The sequence below is a fragment of the Oryx dammah genome, unplaced genomic scaffold (assembly GCF_014754425.2).
Source record: "Oryx dammah isolate SB20612 unplaced genomic scaffold, SCBI_Odam_1.1 HiC_scaffold_4, whole genome shotgun sequence".
NCBI classification, from domain to species: domain Eukaryota; kingdom Metazoa; phylum Chordata; class Mammalia; order Artiodactyla; family Bovidae; genus Oryx; species Oryx dammah.
This window is the reverse complement of record NW_024070188.1, coordinates 299,527-322,361: the sequence shown is the minus strand read 5'-3', so window position 1 is coordinate 322,361 and position 22,835 is coordinate 299,527. Positions and strand designations below refer to the sequence as shown.

At 40.1% G+C, this 22,835-nt stretch overlaps 1 protein-coding gene across 1 annotated transcript in view; it reads left to right on the top strand.

The window, feature by feature from the left end:
- Nucleotides 1-22,561, top strand: part of CGAS (cyclic GMP-AMP synthase) — a 47,971-nt gene extending 25,410 nt beyond the window's left edge. Inside the window, exons 2-5 of the mRNA XM_040239037.1 lie at nucleotides 3,563-3,782; nucleotides 9,692-9,934; nucleotides 17,860-17,962; nucleotides 19,849-22,561. Of these exons, the coding sequence (XP_040094971.1) occupies nucleotides 3,563-3,782; nucleotides 9,692-9,934; nucleotides 17,860-17,962; nucleotides 19,849-20,200 (918 nt within the window). The 3' untranslated portion in view covers nucleotides 20,201-22,561. The remainder of the gene's footprint in view (nucleotides 1-3,562; nucleotides 3,783-9,691; nucleotides 9,935-17,859; nucleotides 17,963-19,848) is intronic.
- Nucleotides 22,562-22,835: the final 274 nt, after the last annotated feature.

Sequence of the window (22,835 nt, the reverse complement as noted above, 5' to 3'; positions counted from 1 at the left end):
GTATCGTTCTTCTGGAGTAGCAAATGGCAACCCACTCCAGCATTCTTGCCTGGAAAATTCCAAGGACTGAGGAGCCTGTCAGGACAGACCACGGGGTCCCAACAGGTTGAACAGGACTGAGCAGGAACGCATGCAGGATATTTATCACAGGAGGATGTAGTGTATGTACCTGGTTTTGGATTTTAAATGCTTTTAGCACTGAAGACCACTCATAATTTCATCTAAAGCTACTTGAAAGCCAAGTGAGCAAAACTTATATCAACTATCTATCTAGACATGATTCTTATTACATAAATATCAAACTGTTCAGTTCTATGGATGGTTCAAAGGAAAAGAGAAAGTTATTAGTTAGAACTCGAGGACAATTAAGACATTTACAGAGCAGTGTCCAATCAGAATCACTCTCCTTTTTATTTATTTTTTAAAAACTTTATTTTATATTGGAGTATAGTTGATTAACAGTGTTGTGATAGTTTCAGGAGTACAGCAAAATGATTCATTTATACATACACATGTATCCTTTTTCAAATTCTTTTCCCATTTAGATTGTTACATTGAGCAGAGTTCCTTGTTATCCATTCACAAGTCTCCATTTTAAAATCAAGCTGATGAAAAGAAACCCAATGAAATTTGTTTTATCTAAAACATATATTGATTTTAAAAAATTGATGATAAAAGGTCTTCCTGTTCATTTTAGAGTTGACCCACTGCCTGCCCTCCAGTAGTAGACAGTGGCACAGCAGTACGAACCCTCCGTACCTCTGTCCTCGGACTCTCCCATATTTGCCGCTGTTCTGTGTTCATGTCCCTGGAGAATTCAGAAAAGCACATAAAAGAACAATATTATTGCTTTTTATTTTGTTCACTGTTATTTTGGTGTATTTTTTATTTTATGCATGCACTTGAATTTCAAAATGGGATTCCAAACTTTGTGACCTGGTACCATTGCTTTGAGAAGTAAAAGATACTTCTCATTAACCTTTCACTTGGATTCATATTGATGCATTTCCATTCATGTATGTAATATCAAATTCTGGGTGAAAATATGGAAATTTTCTTGTAGAAATTCCCTGTGGGATTACCAGTTCATATGTTGTTTTTGTCAATCCCCGGCACCTCACCCCAACCCCCATCTAAGCCAGCATCTTTCACCTGAACTTTTGCCTTTCTGATCTCCTTATTTACCTTCTTGTAATATCTTCTCCACAGAGGCCAGAGTAAATTTTCAAAAATATAAAGCTAAAACCGGCATTCTCAATGAACACGGTGGAATAAATCTGAACTCCTTTCCAGGATCTACATGTCCTCGCAGAATCTGGGCGCTGGCCCCCTCTTCAGCTTTGTTTCATGTCATCTTCCTCTTGTCCACATGAACCTATTTTTTGCTCATTGAGCTAAAATTTTAAATGTTAAAATTTTAACAATTCCAAGTTTGAGGAAGATGTGAAGCAACTGAAACTCCCTTATGTTGATGATGGGAGGATAAATTGGTACTTCTTTTGAAAACTAAAAATTTTTTCTAAAGTTAAAGGTTTGCCTGTCCTATGGTCCAGCAGTCCCATTCTGCGGTGTATAACCAATAGAAATGAGTGCCCATGGCCATCCAAAGACACATGTAAGAATGCTCAGAATAACTATAATAATTAAACTCAGAACTATTTGTAGTAAAAATTGGAAACAATATTCAACAACAGAATACATAAATCTATTTTGGTATATTCCATTAATTCAATGGAATACTATAAAGAATGAGAAAGAACTACCACTATAGATACAGTGATATGGATGAATCTCACAAACAGTGATGAATGAAAGAAGTCAAATGTAAAGAGTTCCTACTGTATGATTTAGTTTATATGATGCTCCCAAACAGGCAAACCTAGCATTTGCTGTTAGAAGTCAGGGTCGTGGCTACTCTTGATGGAGGTTTCTGATCAGAAGTGGGAATGTGCTGGGCATGGCGGTAGAATGTAGAATTTAGAATGTCCACAAGGCTCATTGTCCTTACCGAGATTCAGCCATTTTTCTTGAATAGATCCTCCTTGGATTGTTGCAGGTCATTTGGTTAATTTACAGAGATCTGAAAAAGCTGAATTTGACCATTTCTGGAGGAGTGGATTTTCAGAGGCTTGTACTTCATTCCCACGGATGGCACTTCAAGTGTTTGTTTTACCCTTGTAGTATCTCCTAGTCAGCTTGGGCTACCATAACAAAATACCACAGACTGAGAGGCTTAAACAATAGACATTTATTTTCTCACAGTTCTGGAGGCTGGAAGTCCATGATTAGGGTGCCAGAATGGCTAGGTTCTGGTGAGGGCTCTCAGCCTGCTTTGCAGATCTTGTCCCTGTATCCTCACCGTGTTCCTCAGCACGTGTACAGAGGGACATGACTGATCTCACTTCTTCCAGTCCTGTCAACTAAGACCCTCCCCTTTATGATCTCATTTAACCTTCATTAATTCCTAAAAGCCCTCACATTGAGGGCTAGGGCTTCAGTATATGAGTTTGGAGAGGATATAGTTCACACACCGCCTGGTAGGGCCACCAGATAATTGTGTTCCATAAGACAGTCCAGTATCTGTATTTGAAGCTTACCGTTAATGAGTGAAAGACTTGTGCATTTAAAATATTTATTTTTTATTTATTTTGGCTCCATGAGGTCTCCGTTGCAGCACGTGGGATCTTATGCGGTGGCACATGGGCTTCTCTGGAGTTGTGCACAGACTAGGGTGCACAGGCTCCATAGGTGCAGGTCTTGGGCCCAGCTGCCCCACGGCATGTGCAGTCTTAATTCCCTGACAAGGATTGAACCCATGTGCCCTGCATTGCAAGGCAGATTCTTAACCACTGGGGAAGTCCCTGCATTTTTAATATAAGAAAGTAATCATTGATTATAATTGCTATCATTATTATTGCAGTGATGAAGATTCTTTGATGCTCTTTATATGTATGATGATATTTATTTTTTATCCATGTTGTGCAGCTTTTGATATTTTCGTTCCCCCACAAGGGACTGAACATGTGTCCTTGGCAGCAAAAACTTGGAGTCCTAACCACAGGACTTCCAGGAAATACCGTGAAGCTTTTAAAATGCTGTGGTTCAAAGACACTAATTAGTTAGTGTGTGACTTGGAGCTAATACTCAGTTTGGATGACAGTTAGCTATAAGGCGAGGGCCCTTGATCAGCTAGCCAGGAGGTAACTACACTTTTGAGACCAGTGACAAGAGGGTGGCTCAGTGTGTAGCTTGTGACATAAAAGGTAGCATCTTAGAGGTCTTTAATTTTATCAAGCTTTGAACTCAGGGGAAAAACTGGTACAGATTTTAAACCTTGAATAGTATTTTAAATTGTTTTTAAAAATGAGTATAAATGAATGTAGAACCTGCAAATTGAAACCAATAATATTCTCCCAGCTCTACTAGTCTCAGTGGGTATAAATATTAGGAATCTTGCTTTATACAGTATGATTTTAAGTGGAAATTTCATGAAAAAAGATTGTAGTGGGTTGGAATATATTTACAAGCAAACACAATCAGTGCTATTTTTCCTGTTTCTTAGATTTCTGCTCCTAATGAATTTGATGTTATGTTCAAACTGGAGGTTCCCCGAATTCAGCTGGAAGAATATGACAACAGTAGTGCTCATTACTTTGTGAAATTCAAAAGAAATCCCAAAGGAAGTCCTCTGGATCAGTTCTTAGAAGGGGGAATCTTATCGGCTTCTAAGATGCTGTCCAGGTTTAGGAATATCATTAAGGAAGAAATTAAAAATATTAAAGGTAAGATCTTTGACTTTTGATTCTTTAAGGTGTAATCATACCTACTAATTTCTTCTCCTAATCTTTTTTGATTTCCCTGCAGCAGACTGTTGACTGCACACATGCCAAGTCATTTCAGTCGTGTCCAACTCTTTGAGACCCTACGGAAACTGCAGCCCACCAGGCTACTCTGTCCATGGGATTCTCCAGGCAAGAATACTGGAGTAGGTTGCCATGCCCTCCACCAGGGGATCTTCCTGACTCAGGGATTGAACCCATGTCTCTTAGGTCTCCTGCACTTGCAGGCAGGTTCTTTACCACTAGCACCACCTGGGAAGCCCAGACTACCTTCTAGAAACAAGCTTTTGCTCTTAATTTTAGTCTACTACATTTTCTTGGTATTCGTCCTAAATGTTGATTGGCTCTATTTTATTTGTTTTTGTTTTTTTAGCTGCACCATGTGGCCCTGCAGGATCTTAGTTCCCTGATCAGGGATTGAACCTGGGCTCCTGGTGGTGAAAGCACAGAGTCCTAGCCACAGGACCACCAGAGAATTTCCAGTTGGCTCTATTTTGATCTTCACTGAATATTTGCTGAGAAGCTGCCTGCACCCTTGGGTGTAGGTGGTTGAGTAAAATCAGTGGGACTCTCCTCCTGAATGTGCAAAAACAAATTACAGTGTGTGCTTTGAAGGGAATGAACTGGGAGATGTGGTAGCAGTTAGGATAGAGTGGGTGGTGGAGTAAAGCCCTGTGGCAGAAAAGAGCTTGAGAAGCTCAAGGAGCAAAAAGAGGGCCATGTGGACAAGGGGAGGAGTGACATGAAAAGAAGTAAAAGTGCCTTTGGGCCAGATTCTAGGAGGACTTGTGGATCCTGGAAAGGAGTTCAGATTTTATGCCGTGTTCCATTGAGAATTCAGGTCTTAATTAGAAGGTAATTGATTCCCTTGTGGCTCAGCTGGTAAAGAATCTGCCTGCAATGTGGGAGACCTGGGTTCATCCCTGGGTTGGGAAGAACCTCTGGAGAAGGGAAGGGCTACCCACTCTAGTATTCTGGCCTAGAGAATTCCATGGACTGCAAGGTCCATGGGGTCACAAAGAGCTGGACACAACTGAGTGACTTTCGTTCATTAATGATTGATTGGCTTCATATTTAAAAATTTGCTCTTGACTTCTGTGAAGAAGATAGTTTAAGGCAGTTGGGAGTTTGGCTTTGGATAAGTTAGAGAATCTTATGGTGAAAAAGTATAGTAAAGTGAGAGGGTTCAAGAATGCTGGGGGGATGGCCTGGGGGGAAATTGCAGTATTAAGCAGAGTGGTAAGAAGAGGATCTCATTAGGGGCTGGGGAGAAGAGAGGGAGCAAAAGGAGACTATGCGTGTTCTGCAGGAGTCATCAGTGTTTACAGCGCACTAGCATCCAGATCATGTTTGTACTTGGTTTGGTTTGTTTTGTGGGGATTGTTGGTAAGTTTGACTCAGAAGTTTCAGTGGAGTCCTCAACACATGAGAGAAGGATCGGGATGCTCTAGAGACAGCATAATGGTAACTCTCTAGAAAGTGTTGGCTGCGAAGGAAGTGGAAGGATGGGTAAGTGGGGAGGCAGCATAGATGCAGGGTCAATGGAGAGTGTCCTTTAGGATGAGAGACACTGGATCCCCTTTGTGTGAAGACAGGAATGATCCGGTAGGAGGGGAGGCCACCGATGGGAGAGGGAGCGATGGAAGGAATGAGGTAAGAAGGAAGGGATCCAGAGACCATGTGTGGGGGTGCCTCTAAATGGTGGATGGACACTCCTAGGTGGTAATAGGACTAAAGGAGATGTAATGGGTAAGAAGGAGGTGGGTTTCTGGATTTAGTGATAAAGAAAATGAAGGTATGCAGTGGGATTTTCTCCTTGGAGATACGTCCTCTCTCCCATTGTGGTCCTTTCTGAAAGTCTTATCTGGGAGCGGTCTTTCACTACTGCTTGTACACCCCGCCCCCCAAAGCCAGTATCTCTCCTCTAGAAGCCTTTCCCAAATTTCTGGCCCGTTGCCGTCTCAAGTTGGGTGTCCCACATGTACCTAGAACTCAGTGTAGATGAAATGAAGTTCATCTCAACCCAGTCTTTCTTCCTTCAGCCAACTCTGTGTTGAACAGTGGACTCAGCGTCAACCATTTCCTAGGCCAGCGTCACGGGATGGCTTCCCCGACTCCTACCTTCTCCCTTACCTCACAGATTCAGTTTTACCTACCAGTTCAGTTCAGTTCAGTCGCTCAGTCGTGTCCTACTCTTTGCGACCCCATGAATCGCAGCACGCCAGGCCTCCCTGTCCATCACCATCTCCCGGAGTTCACTCAGACTCACGTCCATCGAGTCTGTGATGCCATCCAGCCATCTCATCCTGGGTCGTCCCCTTCTCCTCCTGCCCCCAATCCCTCCCACCATCAGAGTCTTTCCCAATGAGTCAACTCTTCTCATGAGGTGGCCAGAGTACTAGAGTTTCAGCTTTAGCGTCATTGCTTCCAAAGAAATCCCAGGGCTGATCTCCTTCAGAATGGACTGGTTGGATCTCCTTGTAGTCCAAGGGACCCTCAAGAGTCTTCTCCAACACCACAGTTCAAAAGCATCAATTCTTTGGTGCTCAGCCTTCTTCACAGTCCAACTCTCACATGCATACATGACCACAGGAAAAACCATAGCCTTGACTAGACGGACCTTAGTCGGCAAAGTAATGTCTCTACTTTTGAATATACTATCTAGGTTGCTCATAACTTTTCTTCCAAGGAGTAAGCATCTTTTAATTTCATGGCTGCAGTCACCATCTGCAGTGATTTTGGAGCCCCCCAAAATAAAGTCTGACACTGTTTCCACTGTTTCCCCATCTATTTACCATGAAGTGATGGGACTGGATGCCAGTTCTATTAATTTGAACCTCTTTATTGCTTTCACTTCTGCTACATGGGTCTTTTTAAAAAAATAAAAATTGTCCATAATCGAGGTGTACAACGTGATGTTTTGATACACATAATGAACTGACTAGCATGGTCAAGCTAATTAGCATCTTCTCCCAGAGTTGCCTTTTTTGTGTGTGAAGTGAGAGTATCTGAAACCTACTCTCTTGGCACATTGCCTGTAAACAGTACAGTTGTATTAACAGTCACCACGCTGTACGGTCGATCTCTAGACTTACTCTCCCTACGTAACTGCAACTCTGTACTCTTTGATGAACGTCTTCCCATTTTCCCCACCTGCCCACCACTGGTAACCACTGTTCTACAGTCTGCTGCTATGTATTCGACTTTTTTAATTCTTTGTATAAATGAGGTCATGCATTTTGCTTAGCACAATGACTTCCACTGCTGACCTGTACCTCCGCAGGAGACACTCAAACACAGTTCTGTCTCAGTCTCTGTGGGGTCTTTGGGTCCTGGTGTGCACAAGGTTTGTTTGAGCCCTCTGAGCATCTCTGGCAGGTATGGGGTTTGATTCTAAATGTAATTTTGCCCCTCCTACCGTCTTGCTGGGGCTTCTCCCCTGCCCTTGGATGTGGGGTAGCTCCTTAAAGATGCCCCAGCGCTGCTCAGCCTCCGCATTCGGAGCGAGGCATCTTAGCCACTGGAGTGTCTTTTGAGTGTTGCCTGAGATAGAGGGGTCATGCTGAAACCTGGAAAACAGAGCTGAGTAACAGCTGACTTACCTGCTCCCACAAGCAGGGTTTCAATGCAGGCCTGACACACACTGACACATGGGAAGCACTCAGATGGCCAGCCCAGGATGCTGAGACTGGATAGGAAGTTGGGGGGGCGCTCCTGTCTCTCGCCCTGCTCTGCCCTTTCCTTGGGAGGGGACCCCAGCAAGGCTGGTGGAGCTTTGTCCCCCAGGCTCTAGCTCCCTCTCCGTCTGTGTCACTGGCTGGGCAAGGGTCCATCCTCCCCAAAGGTTTGCTTGTATCTGGTTCACTCTGCTCCCTCTTCCTTTCTTTCCTTTCATACTTTCATCTTAATCCCTTTAAGACCTGAGGCCTCAAGCCTAGACCGTGTCAGCTGTCTTAAATGTTTAAGCTGGATTTAGTAAAGGCAGAGGAACCAGAGATCAAATTGCCAACATCTGCTGGATAATTGAAAAAGCAAGAGAGTTCCAGAAAAACATCTGCTTTATTGACTATGCAAAAACCTTTATTGTGTGGATCACAACAAATTGTGGAGAATTCTTAAAGAGATGGGAATACCAGACCAGCTGACTTGCCTCCTGGGAAATCTGTATGCAGGTCAAGAAGCAACAGTTAGAAATGGACATGGAACAACAGACTGGTTCCAAATTGGCAAAGGAGTAAGTCAAGGCTGTATATTGTCACCGTGCTTATTTAACTTATATGCAGAGTACATCATGTGAAATGCTGGACTGGATGAAGCACAAGCTGGAATCAAGATTGCTGGGAGACTTATCAATAACCTCAGATATGCAGAAGATACCGCACTTATGGTAGAAAGCAAAGAACTAAAGAGTCTCTTGATGAAAGTGAAAGAGGAGAGTGAAAAAGTTGGCTTAAAACTTAACATTCAGATCATGGCATCTGGTCCCATCACTTCAAGGCAAAGAGATGGGTAAACAGTGGAAACAGTGACAGGCTTTATTTTGGGGGGCTCCAAAATCACTGCAGATGGTGACTGCAGCCATGAAATTAAAAGACACTTGCTCCTTGGAAGAAAAGCTATGACCAACCTAGACAGCATATTAAAAAGCAGAGACATTACTTTGCCAACAACAATCCATCTAGTCAAAGCTATGGTTTTTCCAGTAGTCATGTATGGATGTGAGAGTTGGACTATAAAGAAAGCTGAGCACCAAAGAATTGATGCTTTTGAACTGTGGTGTTGGAGAAGACTTTTGAGAGCCCCTTGGACAGGAAGGAGATCCAACCAGTCTATCCTAAAGGAAATCAGTCCTGATTGGAAGGACTGATACTGAAGCTGAAACTCTAATACTTTGGCCACCTGATGCGAAGAAATGAGTCATTTGAAAAGACCCTGATGCTGGGAAAGATTGAAGGTGGGAGAAGGGGATGACTGGATGAGATGGTTGGATGGCATCACTGACTCCATGCATGTGAATTTGAGTAAGCTCTGGGAGTTGGTGATGGACAGGAAAGCCTGGCATGCTGCAGTCAGTGGGGTCACAAAGAGTAGGACACAACTGAGTGACAACTGAATGACTTCCACATTCATCCACATTGTTACAAATGGCAGGATTTTCTTCCTTGTTAAGGCTGAATAATATTCCATTGTCTGTACATGCCACAGTCTCTTTACTTATTCACATGTCAGTGGATTTTCTCCATATCTGGGCTATTGTGAATAATGCTACAGTGAATGACAGTTGATCCCTGTGCCTTAATGCTCACTGCCTCTCTGTACGACAGGCCTCTGCCCTCTGAGTTGGTCTGTTTCTGTGGTCTTTTTTTTTTTTTTAATTTGGCTGCACCACATGGCTTGTAGGATCTTAGTTCCCGGACCAGGGTTTGAACCCCCACCCTTGGCAGCATCAGCTCGGAATCCCAACCACTGGACTGCTAGGGACTTCCTGCTGAGCTCTTCTAAATCACGTCTCTCCTCCGTGCTGGTCATCCGACCTCGTATGCAGGCCTCCCTCCAACTGCCAAACAAATATTGAAATGAAAATTTAATCACAGCACTCTCAGATCCCACAGTCCTTGGGGGCTCCTCGTTTTATATATGAAACAGAATCTTCATGATACCCCCACTGCTTGAGGGGTATCAATGAATACTGGTTAAATGAGTAAAACACTGCCTTGTGGGGTCATTTTCTTCTTTAGAACTAATTTTTGTCTTACAGTTAGTGTTTACAGATCTCCAATTATAGTTATTTTCCCTGTGTTAGAGAAAAATGGATTGATAAGCCCTTTCTTCCTTATTATATCTTTAAACAGATACTGATGTCATTATGAAGAGGAAGAAAAGAGGGAGCCCTGCTGTAACACTTCTGATTAGAAAACCTATAGAAATATCTGTGGATATAATCCTGGCTTTGGAATCAAGAAGCAGCTGGCCTGCTAGCACCCAGAAAGGCCTGCCCATCAATAACTGGCTTGGAGCAAAAGTTAAGAGCAATCTAAAACGACAGCCATTTTACCTGGTACCCAAGCATGCAAAGGAAGGAAGTCTTTTCCAAGGTATCTTGATTATGAAGCTTTATGTAAAGATATCCATAGATAAAAGAGTTGTTAATGTTACATCCTAGGGCAGTGAAAGATCAACTGGTGCTGTTGGCGTTTCAAGAACCGTTGGGCTAAGATGGGAGTTTGGTGAGAGATGGAATTGCAAAGGGCATAATTTTAATAGTAATATCGAATATTCAGCTTTAAAATGTTTACTAGCCCACGTTTGAATGCTGTTTTTGTTTGTTTCTTGCTAGTAAAGAAAAGTAGTACTGGCCTTGCAATCTGACTGCCCTGGATTTAAATCCTGAGGCTTCTTCCCTCATTAGGTGTGTCATCTGGAGCTAGTTATCAAGCCCTTCTAAACCTGTTTTGGTCATCTGTGTATGTGGGTTAATCAAAACTACTTGAAAGGTTCTGGGAAGATAAAAATGAGGCAGTGCCTGCAGAATCCCTAGTTGAGTTAATGGCAGCTGTGTATTCCTATGTTATCACCAGAGCCTCAGCTGTCACTCCAGCCTTGTTCCTCTCTTTCCTCTGTCTGCTTCCACTGCTCCCCATGCCACTGGCAGAACTTCCTTGCAGCCTCAGCTGCAGTTCTGCCCACTGATTGGGTCTCCTCACTCGTGTACCTTGGCCTCCTGGGTCAGGACAGGTTTTCAGGTGGTGCTCTTGGGTAACATTCAAATTGTGAAGACTGGGCTGAGAGAGTCTACAAGTGAAGCTGAATAATGGTGATATCTTCTGAGGTAGAAAAAAAATTCACCTATTATTTTCTTTTTCTCTCATAAATTATAAAGGACTTTTAGCACCTACTACTGCTGGACTCCAGGGAAATTGGAGGACAAATAACAAATGAAGTCAAGTTATCCGATAACAGATGACATCAGATAACAAATGAACATATCTGAGAAATCGTCCATCATGCTTAGCTTGATGGCTTGTTTTGTGGACACACATCATAACTTTATATTGCATATATGTAGGAGTCATTTTCTGTAAGAAAAGTTGTTTAGAAGCAGGAATTACATGTATCATTATGATTTTATGAAAGAAATATAACTTCTGGAGAAGGGTGTACAGTTTCTACAAGGGCTATCCCAAGAAACCCTCATTGCATGTGATACAGAAGTCTCAACAGGACCCATACTGCTCTCTTTGTGGCCCTTGGCCAACTACCTTGGGGTTGACTGGGAGAGCCATCAGCCTAGGGATGAGGAAGCATCCTTCAGTGGCCATGTGGCTATACAAAGGCCAGCGTGGTTGGATAGTTCCTCATATCCATGCCCAAGATAAAAGTGGAGGCGGTCAGGCACTCAGCTGAGCTGTGCTCTGGTACCCTTGGCTGCTCCCCATCTCTCCTCATTTCAGATTATTCATATGTAGGCAAAACTGTGGCTATGTCTGTGTGTATGTGTGTATCTGGGTGGCTAAGAGGGGCAATGAAAATAACTTGTATTATCAATAGATAGGCATGTATTACACCTATTTTAGCTTTTTTCTTTTCAAATGTCTTATTACAAATTTCCTGGTCAGAAGGTATATTTTAAAATATATAGTTTGTTTGATTTTTTATCAAAAATTTCGATCTGTTTTTTTAATCAAAATCAAATAATATGATTTTGATAGTATTGAAAAATGAAAAAATTGATATTATCAAAATAATAATACAGGTGTTGTTACCAAGAATATAATTATTTTTTAAAAGTATAAACTTTATTTGCAGTTCTTTTTGTTAAGATAAAAAGACAGTCAAAATATTAAGTTTATTTTTTGATCTTAAGACTTGAAACATAGTTTTTATTACACTAAAATGTACAAACATTAAAATACAAATTCCTTCAAACTGGTAATCATCCATAGTTGACTTTATCTAACAAAAGAGATTGAACGTCAACTAAATAAAAGTATCATCATGTATAAAATAAAACTAGAAGATATTTCTTTGCATTAAAGATCATTTTCAGAATGATACTTAATGAGCATGGCAAGGACTATACATTTCACCACATTTATCAATACCTCATGTCAAGGCATGTATGCAATGAATGCTAAAATAGAAAAAAAAATCAGTAAAGCTGCAGTGTTCTCAAATATCTAAATTGTTTGCCTGCATTTTAAATTCATTTAAATGCAAAAAGTTATTCATCAATTTCGGTTCTGATATTCCAGTCAATGAACATGAAAAGCTTTATTTAAAAAGAATAATCCATACACTGTTGATGGAAGTGTTAAATGGTACAATCACTTTGAGAAACACTCTGACAGTTTGTTTTTTTAATTTTTATTATTTATTTATTCATTTTTTTTACTTTACAATATTGTATTGGTTTTGCCATACATCAACATGAATCCGCCATGGGTGTACATGTGTTCCCAATCTTGAAACCCCCCTCCCACCTCCCTCCCCAGAGGGACTGGCAGTTTCTTATACAGTAAAACATATGTCTTCTGTTATCCAACATGAAGTACATAACACATTTATACAAGAATATACATAACAGCCAAAATCTGTAAATAGCCCAGAAGTCCATCAAAAGATAATGGATATATTGTTTATAAACTAGAATACTACTCAGCAACAGACATCAGTGAACTACTGATAAAAGAGGGTCTTAAAAACATTAAGACAGGTGAAAGAAAAGAGAAACAAAAGGTCCGTACTGTATAAGCTCAAATATATTATGTTTGAGAACAGGAGAGATTTATCTATGGTTTTTTATTTTTAATTAGAACATTGGTTGCCTGAGGTGACTGGGATTGATTAGGCAGGGGCACAAGAGAGCTTTCTGGAGTGATGATAACTTTTTAACTCCAGATACGGCTTAAATTACACAGGTGTAGTCATTTGTCAAAACTCATCAAATGCAAGATTTGTGTTTCACTGTTTGCAAATCTTACCATAAGTATCAAACACACAAAGATAAATACTGGCCTCCAAAATACCCATGCTGAAATGTTTATGGGTAAAGTATTCTAGCTAATTCCACAACTTGTTTTAAAATAACATTTTTCTCGGGCATCCCTGGTAGTACAGTGGTTAAGAATCCACCTGCCAGTGCAGGGGACATGGGTTTGATCCCTGGTACGGGAAGATCCCACATGCCATGGGGCAGCTAAGCCCGGGCACCACGAGCTACTGAGCCTAAGCTCTAAGACCTAGAGCAACAACTACTGAGCTCATGTTCTGCAGCTACTGAAGCCTGGTGGGTTAAGCTAACCAACTCAGCATGCTTAACATTCATTTTCATTATTGTTTCTAATTTTAGACATTGGATTTTAAATGTTGATTTAGTTTTGTTTTTTAAATTTATAAAGCATTCATATGGTACCAAAGTCAAAGCTACAGAAAAAGTATTCTTAGGGAAACACAGCTTCCCTGTATGTTTCTTCTACCCTCTTCTCTCCTTTCCCGATTGGAAATCCATCAATTGTTTTGGGTTTACCTTTTGTTTTTAAAAAGTACAAGCATTTTGTGTGTGTATATATACATATGCATATATATATGTGTATGCATATATATTTTTATTTATATGCAACCCCCTCTATAAGATAATGAGTACAATTTTTCTATTTTTACTTAATAAGATATCTTGGCGATCACGCCATAGCTCTATATAGAGATAGCACTCATTCCTTTTTTTGTTTTTTAAAATACTTCCATGTATTTATTTTCTTTTGGCTGTGCTGGGTCTTCATTGTTCCTTAGCCTTTTCTCTAGTTGTGGAGGGCTGGGGGCTTCTCTCTAGTTGTGGTGCACAGATTTCTCATTGCGGCAGCTTCTCTTGTGGTGCACAGGCTTCAGTGGTCGTGGCCCCCAGGCTCTAGGGCACAGGCTGTATAGTTATGGTGCATGGGCTTAGTTTCTCCATGGCCTGTGAGATCTTCCCAGATCAGGGACCTAACCTGTGTCTCCTGCCGATCCTCTGTTGCCAGGTGGATTCTTTATGACTGAGCCAACCCGGAAGCCCAGTAGTCATTTCTTTTTTTAACAAAATTTTTATACTCTTTTTAAAGGTTACTTTCTATTTAGAATTACTACAAAATATTAGCTATATTTCCTGTGTTGTATGATGATACATCCTTGTAGTCTTATCTTATGCCCAGTAGTTTGTCTTTCCCACTTCCCCACCCCTGTATTACCCCCTCCACTGGTAACCACTCGTTTGTTCTCTTTTATCTGTGAATCTTATTGTTATTTTCACTAGTTTATTTTTTTAGGTTCCATGTATAAATCATGTCATATAGTGTTTTTGTCTTTCTCTGCATAATGCCCTTCAAGTCTATCCATGTTGCTGCAGATGGCAAAATTTCATTCTTTTTTTTAATGACTGAGTAGTATGCCACTGTATATATACCACAGCTGCTTTATCCATTCATCTGTTGATGGACACTTGGGTTACTTTCATATCTTGGCAATTGTGAACGATGCGGCTGTGAACACTGAGGTGTGTGTACCTTTTCAAAAACCTCACTAAGGGTTTTTTCGAGCACCCATTCCTTTTTACAGTCTATTTTTTCAGTTTGTCAAGGAATAGTAAATCCATATCTAATTTTGCTAGTATTGCCAAAGTCACCTCCATACAGAATTTACCAATTTGCATTCCCAACAGTTGTGTGTAGGAGAGTGCCCATTTCACCCTCAACTTCATCAGCAGAACTCATTAAACTGTGGAATGTTTGCCAATAATTCAAAAAGGGAGAAATGATGCCTCAATGTCATTATTTAAAATAAACTTTTAATTTTAGAATAGTTTAAGATTTGCCAAAAAATTACAAAGATAGTATAGAGAGTTTCTATATACCACATAACCAATTTTCCATTTTAGCATCTTACATTAATATGACACACTTGTCACAATTAATGAACCAATATTAATGTAGTCCTGTTACTCAGATTTCCTTAGTTTTGACCTGATGTCCTCTTTCTGTTCCAGGAGCCCATGTAGGACGCTAAGTTCCATTTAGTCGTCGTGTCTCCTTAGTTTCCTCTTGACTGTGACAGTGTCTCAGTCTCTCTTTGTTTTGATGACCTTGACAGTTTTGAAGAGTACCAGTCAGATATTTTGGGGAACAACCCTCATTTGGCATGTGCCTCATGTTTTTCTTGTGATTAGATTGCAGTTCTGGGTTTGGGGGAGGACTGCAGAAATGAAGTGCCGTTCTCATAACGTTGCATCAATGGTACATCGTGGGCCTGACTTAGCACTGCTGGTGTGGACCTTAATCTCCTGGCTCGGGGAGTGTTTGCCAGGATTCTTCCCTGTTAAGATCTTCTCTTTCCCCCTTTTCGAACTGTGCGTTTTGGAAGGAAGTCACTGTGCACAGCTCTCACTTAAGCTCACCTCTTAAAGAGCAGAGTATTTACACAAATTATTCAGAATTCTTCTGCATGGGAGATTTATCTCTTCTCTCTAATCTGTTTATTTAAATCATATCAGTATGGACTCATGGGTATTTGTCTCATGTTTTGGGCTATAATTCAATACTGCTTTCATTTTGTTGCCTAAATTGTTCTAGCTTTGGTCTTCAGGAGCTCTTGCAGTTGGCTCCTGTATCCTTTGGACATATGTCCCATAATTGTGGGGGGGTTTGTTTTTATTTTCAGCACTAACTCACTTTCTGGCACTGCAAGATGCTCCAGGATCATCTTGTGTAGTTCCTGCTTCAGTCCTAGCATCAGCAATTTCTCCAAGGAACTCTCTGGACCCTTTTATTGTAGAGTGTGTACTAGAACTGTAGAAGTGTGGTCTAGGTGCTACGTGTGTTCTGCTGCTAGGGGGTCATCCCTTTCAGCTGGAGGAGCAAGGAAATATGTGTATGTATACTACCCCCAGGATATGCACAGCTCACCACCTGTATCTGTATCAAGTGATACATGAGTTCATGCTGATGCCTCTAACTGTAATCCACTACCACGTGGGTCATCCTGCCTTCCCTTCTTGCTATCTGTAACCTTTCCTTCCAACAGTGAGAAACCTGGCTCCTACCATCTGCCACCCACCTAGCCCATCGTTCCTTGTTCAGTTCCCACCCACACATATGGGCGCATCAGAATTGCAGACCCATTCCACTGTGTGTCTGGGGCACGTGTACTGTTCCTTTCACCTTCAGTCTTACAGACCCCATTTCCAAAGCAACTTCAGTCAGCACCTTTTGCCCCCAGCCCCTTCAGGGAGGTTGCGTCATATGTTTGTGATACAGTTAGAGCCCCTTTTCACAGTCTGCATTCCTTCCTGAGATCCCTTGACCATCTAAATGACTTTTTAACAGTTTGTGTACATTAAGTTTCACTCTTCATGCCATGAAGTCCTATTGGTTTTGACAAATGTATTGCATCATTATCTATAATTACATAATAGTTTCCCTTCCCTGGAAAGTCCCTCTACTTACTCAACCTTCGCCATTCCAAATCTCTGGCAACCACTGATCTGTTTACCATCTCTGCAGAGTTTGCCTTTTCCAGAATGGCATGATGGATTGTTGTAAATGGATTTATATAGCAGCAGTGAGCACAGCTTTCTCTGTGCCACTTTTTCCATATATTTATTATCTGTATATTGTGTACGTATTATATGCTTTATTCTGTCCCCCCAAAATCTTTGTCCATGGGCTATATACCATTATGTCATACCTAATGTCACTTTATAAGTCTCGATATTTGCTTTCCCACTCTGTCCTTCTTCAAGAGTGTTTTAGATATTCTTGACCCTTTGTTATTTTTATAAAAATGTTGGTATTGTCAAGTTCCACAAACATTTTTTTCTGGAGTTTTGATTGTGAGAGCATTGACTCTACAGATGAACTTGGGGAGATGTGATGTGTTTATAATAATGAGTCTTTAATTTATGTGCAGGTGCACATCTCTGTTTTTTGGGATTGCCTCTAATACTTTTCAGTGAAGTTTTAAAATATTCTCCACAGAAATTTTATATATCTTTTATCAGATTTACTCATAGGCAGTTGTAACATTATGAAAAATTATAAAACAGAGAAGTAGACTGAAGAATATATGGAACTCACACATACCTGTCATTCTGTTTCTTTTGTATTTTCTTTATACACGATTATATCATCTATCAGTAATGATGGCTTTGTTTTTCTCTTTCCAGTGCTATCACCCTATTTTTCCTTCTCTTACTGTGCTTGCTACGATAGCTATTGCATGTCAAACAGAATGAGGATAGCAGCCTGCCTTCCTGTTTTCAAAGAAGAAGCTTCAACTTTTTATGTTAGATTATCATATTGCTATCATCAGATCAAGGTTCCATCTGCATTTAAATTACTGAAAGGTGGTGTAACGATGAATGAATATTAAATTTTATTGGCTGCATTTTCTGCTTCTGTTGAGTTGGTCATATGTTTCTCCCCTGTTTTGTTAATGTAACAGGTTGTGTTGATTGGTTTTTAAAACGAAAAACCAATTCCTGGTATTAAAACTCAACAGTGATAGGATGGGTCAGAGCTATCGATGGTAAAACTTGGGCAGACGGGGGAAATCATTCTATTCTTATGTAAACTTCCAAAAAATAGAAAAAAAGGAAACATACCCTGATTCATTTTGCATAAATACTAAAACTTTGCAAGGATAGTATAAAAGAATAAACAAAAAATTTCAATCAATGCAAATTATTATAGAGACAAAACATCAGCAAACAGAATGTAGCAACACATAAAAACCAATAGATCTTACCATAGCTCACTATATTAAGCTCTGACTTCTTCCGCTAATTGTTCTCTGTCTTGGCCCATTGTTTGCTTGGTCAAATCATTTGTTTTAATATGTAATCACATTATTTATCCGTTCACTTCTTTTGGTCTGTCTCCCCCTAGAAATTTTTCAGAATTATATTTTAATGAAGGAAATCACTTAAATATTTGTTGTTTGTAAATTGATGTTTTTGGTAAAGTGCTTTTCTGTTTTTCTTTTGGATATTAAGAGGAAACATGGCGGCTGTCCTTCTCTCACATTGAAAAGGCCATTTTGAAAAATCACGGACAATCTAAAACATGCTGTGAAACTGATGGAGTAAAATGTTGCAGGTAAGCTCCTTATTTTGGAAATGACAGACATACCAGTAGAATGCTTAGTTCTTTGCTGACTCTGTAGTTGAAACCTGAAGATTACCACTGCTGGGTTGAGTTCTGGGGGCAGCACATGGCTGGATTGACCAGGGGTATTGGAGTGTAAGCATGAAACCAAGGATGCCGGGTCCAAGGGACTAAGGAAAGAATGTTGTTAGAAGGCAATGCTGGGATCTCCCTGGTGGTCCAGTGGTGAAGGCTTCAGCTTCCAATGCAGAGGGTGTGGGTTCAATCCCTGGTCGGGAAGCTAAGATCCCACAAAAACTAAAACAGAACAGAAGCAGCATTGTAACAAATTCGATAAAGACTTTAAAAATGGTCCACATTAAAAAAAATAATCTTAAATAAAAAAGGACTGCTGGGGAGCATAGACTTGAGCCTGGATGCTGTGGACGTCTGAGAGGAGAAAAGAGTGTAGGGTGTGAATACTAGTCATGACTAGTCGTGACAGTTGGGTTTGCCTTAATGTTCTGGTTGGTTCAAGGCAATGAATAATAATGTTGCATAATGGGAAGAGACCAAAGGACCACTCTTACTGGGTGCTGGGGCTTGCTTTGAGATGGTTTAGCTATGAGGAAGGCCAGGGTATGACAAGCCAAGTTTGAAACAACACTAAGATGTGGGTAATTATTTTTCTTGATTAGCATACATACCATAAAGAACTGAGTTTTAAAAAGAATCATTCATTTTAGTTTTTAAAGTCGGGCTTTCCTGATAGCTCAGTTGGTAAAGAATCTGCTTGCAATGCGGGAGACCCCAGTTTGATTCCTGGGTCGGGAAGATCTGCTGGAGAAGGGACAGGCTACCCACTCCGGTATTCTTGGGCTTCCCTTGTGGCTCAGCTGGTAAAGAATCCGCATGCAACGTAGGAGACCTGGTTCGATCCCTGGGTTGGGAAGATCCCCCAGGGCAGGGAAAAGGCTACCCACTCCAGTATTCTGGCCTAGAGAATTCCATGGACTGAATATAGTCCATAGGGTTGCAAAGAGTCAGACACGACTCAGTGACTGTCACTTTCACTTTCAAAGCTGAATAGAATAAGGATCACAAAAGTTAAAATGTTAAAGCAAGGATACCCAAAGTGTGAGCACAGGGGATCTTTAAGGCTTCACATGCAGGTTTGAAGCAAGCATTAAGAGTATATTGTTAATAAGGCTTAATAATTCTATAAACATTAAATTTTGTCAGCTACCAAAATAACTGAATGATTAATGTAAATCAAAATAAGACAATGATTTAATAAACATTAAAACCAGATTTTTCTAAATACTAAACTGGATGAATAATGTAAAATATCTGCTAGTTTTCATGTAGTTGAATTAATCCTAATAGAATAAAATACTTAAGCTATGAATGGGGAAGAGGGAAGGAGAAAATATGTTTTTGAAACTTTTAAAGTATGTATTTGAAAAAATAATTAGGTTTTAGAATGACTCTAATTATATTATTTATACATATCATTGGGTTGCCCTAGTAGCTCAGCAGTAAAGAGTCCACTTGCAATGCAGGAAATGTGGGTTCAATCCCTGGATTGGGAACATCCCCTAGAGGAGGGCATGGCAACCCACTCCAGTATCTTGCCTGGAGAATCTCATGGACAGAGGAGCCTGGTGGGGTACAGTAAATAGGGTCAGAAAGAGTCCTACAGGACTGAAGTGACTGAGCACACACACACACACATACATACCTTTATTGTTTTTTGTGTCTTTATAAAAAATGTATTATATATCTATATTGTTTATTACATCTTTGTATGTTTTTCCTATAAGATGCCTAAAATTCTTTGTGGAATGAAAAAGGTTGTAAAGAAATAAAAATAAATGCTTCTCTTTTCTGTTCAACAGGAAAGAGTGTTTAAAGCTGATGAAATACCTTTTAGAACAACTGAAAAAAAAGTTTGGAAACCGAAGGGAACTGGATAAGTTCTGTTCTTATCATGTGAAGACTGCCTTCTTTCATGTCTGTACCCAGGACCCACATGACAGTCAGTGGCACTACAAAGACCTGGAGCTCTGCTTTGATAACTGTGTGACATACTTTCTTCACTGTCTCAAGACAGAACACCTCGAGCACTATTTCATTCCTGATGTCAATCTCTTCTCTCGAGACAAAATTGACAAGCTAAGTAAAGAATTTCTGTCAAAGCAAATTGAATATGAGCAAAACAATGGATTTCCAGTTTTTGATGAATTTTGAAATTTTATTTTTAAGAAGAATCCAAGAATTAGAGTGACTTTATAATAACTGAAATGTATCACAACAGTGATTGACTAAAATGAATATAATTATTCAGCCATCAGGTTGTCTTCATCAAGTCTAATCAATATAAAAGGAAGGATTATCCTAGAAAAGAGATTATTTAATAGAAGCAAAGGAGTATTTAAGGGTCTCCCTGGTGGTCCAGTGGTTAAGAATCTACCTGCCAATGCAGAGGACATGAGTTTGATCTTTGCTCTGAGAAGATCCCACATGTCTCGGGGCAACTCACCACGTGTCACAACTACTGAGCTTGAGCTCTGGAGCCTGCAAGTTGCAACTGCTGAGCCCATGTGCTACAGTACCCCCTAGAGCCTGTGCTCCACAACAAGAGAAGTCACTACAGTGAAAGATCCTCGAACTACTAGAGAATAGCTCTCATTCTCTGCAACTAGAGAAAGCTCTCATGCAGCAATGAAGACCCAGTCATAAATAAATAAATAAATCTTTTAAAAACAAAGAAGTATTTAAAATATAAAAGCTTCATCAGAGTGGGGTGAAAAGAAGGACGAAATCTGGATCACCTCAATTAAATTCATCAAACACTTACTGAACAGCACTCCTCACCTAGCACAGATGTGTGGAAGGTGTCAAAAGACAATGTTAGAAATGATCATTGCCTCTATGAATGGGTAGATTTTGTTGAACATATGGATATATTGGGAAGCAGGGTCCTGTCCTATGTGATAGGATAGGTAAGAAGGAAATGAAAAAATCGGTTCTGCATGTCTTGGGAAATTGATTTTCTTTTATAGAAAAATATAGGATACTTTACTACATGGCTAAATATAAACATAACTTATTTTCTTTTACTTTAAGTAATACTTTTATATGTATTTCTAAAAAAGCAATAATACACATGGTACAAAACTCAAAAGAGTATGAAATGTTACCCTCTCTCTGTACTCGGGAAGCATTCGACTTGAGGGAGCTGCTGCTTGTTAACTTTTTTCTATTTATGTATTTTGCACATTTTCTTATTGACTGTTTTATAGTTTTCTCATCGTTATTTTATTTTGTTGTCATTCTCATGTAATGAATAACTTCTGTGTGGATTGTCTATATCATTTTTTGTGTCTCTTTTTGTGAGTGAGGTTTTAAAATTTACTTCTTGAACTTATCAGTCTTTATGCTTATGTGCAATTTTATGTATCTTGTTTAACAACCTAATGTGTTTGAACATACTAATCATTGGACATTTGGAGAAGAGTTTCAGTGATAAATAAATAGAAAACAGTATGATAAATAAATAGAAAATCGAGCAAACAAAAAAATCCAAGCTGCTTTTAACTCCAGGAAAAATTGTATGCAAGAAAATTAATCATAGTCTAGTTTGAGAATATTGCTCAGCTGTATTTATGAAGTCAAAGTAATATTATAACTATTGGCTATTAATTGTATCAGAATTATGATTAGTTATATGGAGAAGATAGGTCAACAGTCCGAGCGCTTATGTGTAACAATGATGGTGGAGTTGGGCTATATTGGTTTTCTACTGCTGTGTTAAACTTACCATGAAGTTAGTGGCTGAAACAATACACATTTATGATCTCACCGTTTCTCTGGGACAGGATTCTGGGATGGTTCTGCAGAACATCTCACAAGACTTCAGTCAAGGTGTTAGTTGGGGTTGCAGTCTTATCTGAGGCTTGCCCAGAGAATTCAGTTTCTTAACGATTGTAAGACTGAAGACCTCAGTTTCTTGCTGACTGTTGGCCAGAGATTGTCCTTAGCTGCTAGAAACTGCCTTCAGTTCCCTGCCATGTGAACCGGCCAGCATTGACAGCCCTCAGGATGTCAGCAGTTCACTGTTGGCAAGGGAGGGAAAAGGGTGCAAGAGGGTGCAACAGTCTTATTTCACCTAACAGCGAACACGTAATCGTGTGTATCTCATAACTTTTACCACGTAATTGGTTGAAAGCAAGTCACTATTTCCACCCATATTCAAGGGGAGGGGAATCACTGAAGAGTGTTATGTCAGTTTAAACAACCATATAGTTAGGGGGAAGACAGTTCCCCTAGACCAGTCCTGACACCAACTGCAGCTTGAGGAGGTTCTCCAAATCATTCTTAGGTTTGATAAGTCACTGGAAGATAGCACTCAACTGAAACCAGTATATTCATGGTTACAGTTTATTTCAGGGTACAGATACAGGTTTAAATTAGCCAAGGGAAAATGTCCACGAGGGTACCAAACACCGAGGTTCTGTTCTTTTTTCCCTGGGAAGTCATGGGTATGTTTTTATCTCTTGTCATTCATGAATATCAATAAACACAAATACTGCCAAGCAGGGAAGCTCACCTGAGTTGATAGTTTTTATGCTATGTTTTCAGTTTTGTTATCAGTTATCCTAGCTTTTGGGCTTCCCAGGTGGCTTAGTTGTAAAGAATCCACCTGCCAAGGCAGGAGACACAGGTTTGATCCCTGGGTGGGGAAGATCCCCTGGAGGAGGAAATGCCAACTGTCTCCAGTATTCTTGCCTGAAAAATCCCATGGATAGAGGAGCTTGGTGGGCCCTAGTCCGGGAGGTCTCAGAGTTGGACACAACTGACTAACACTTTGACATATGTATAT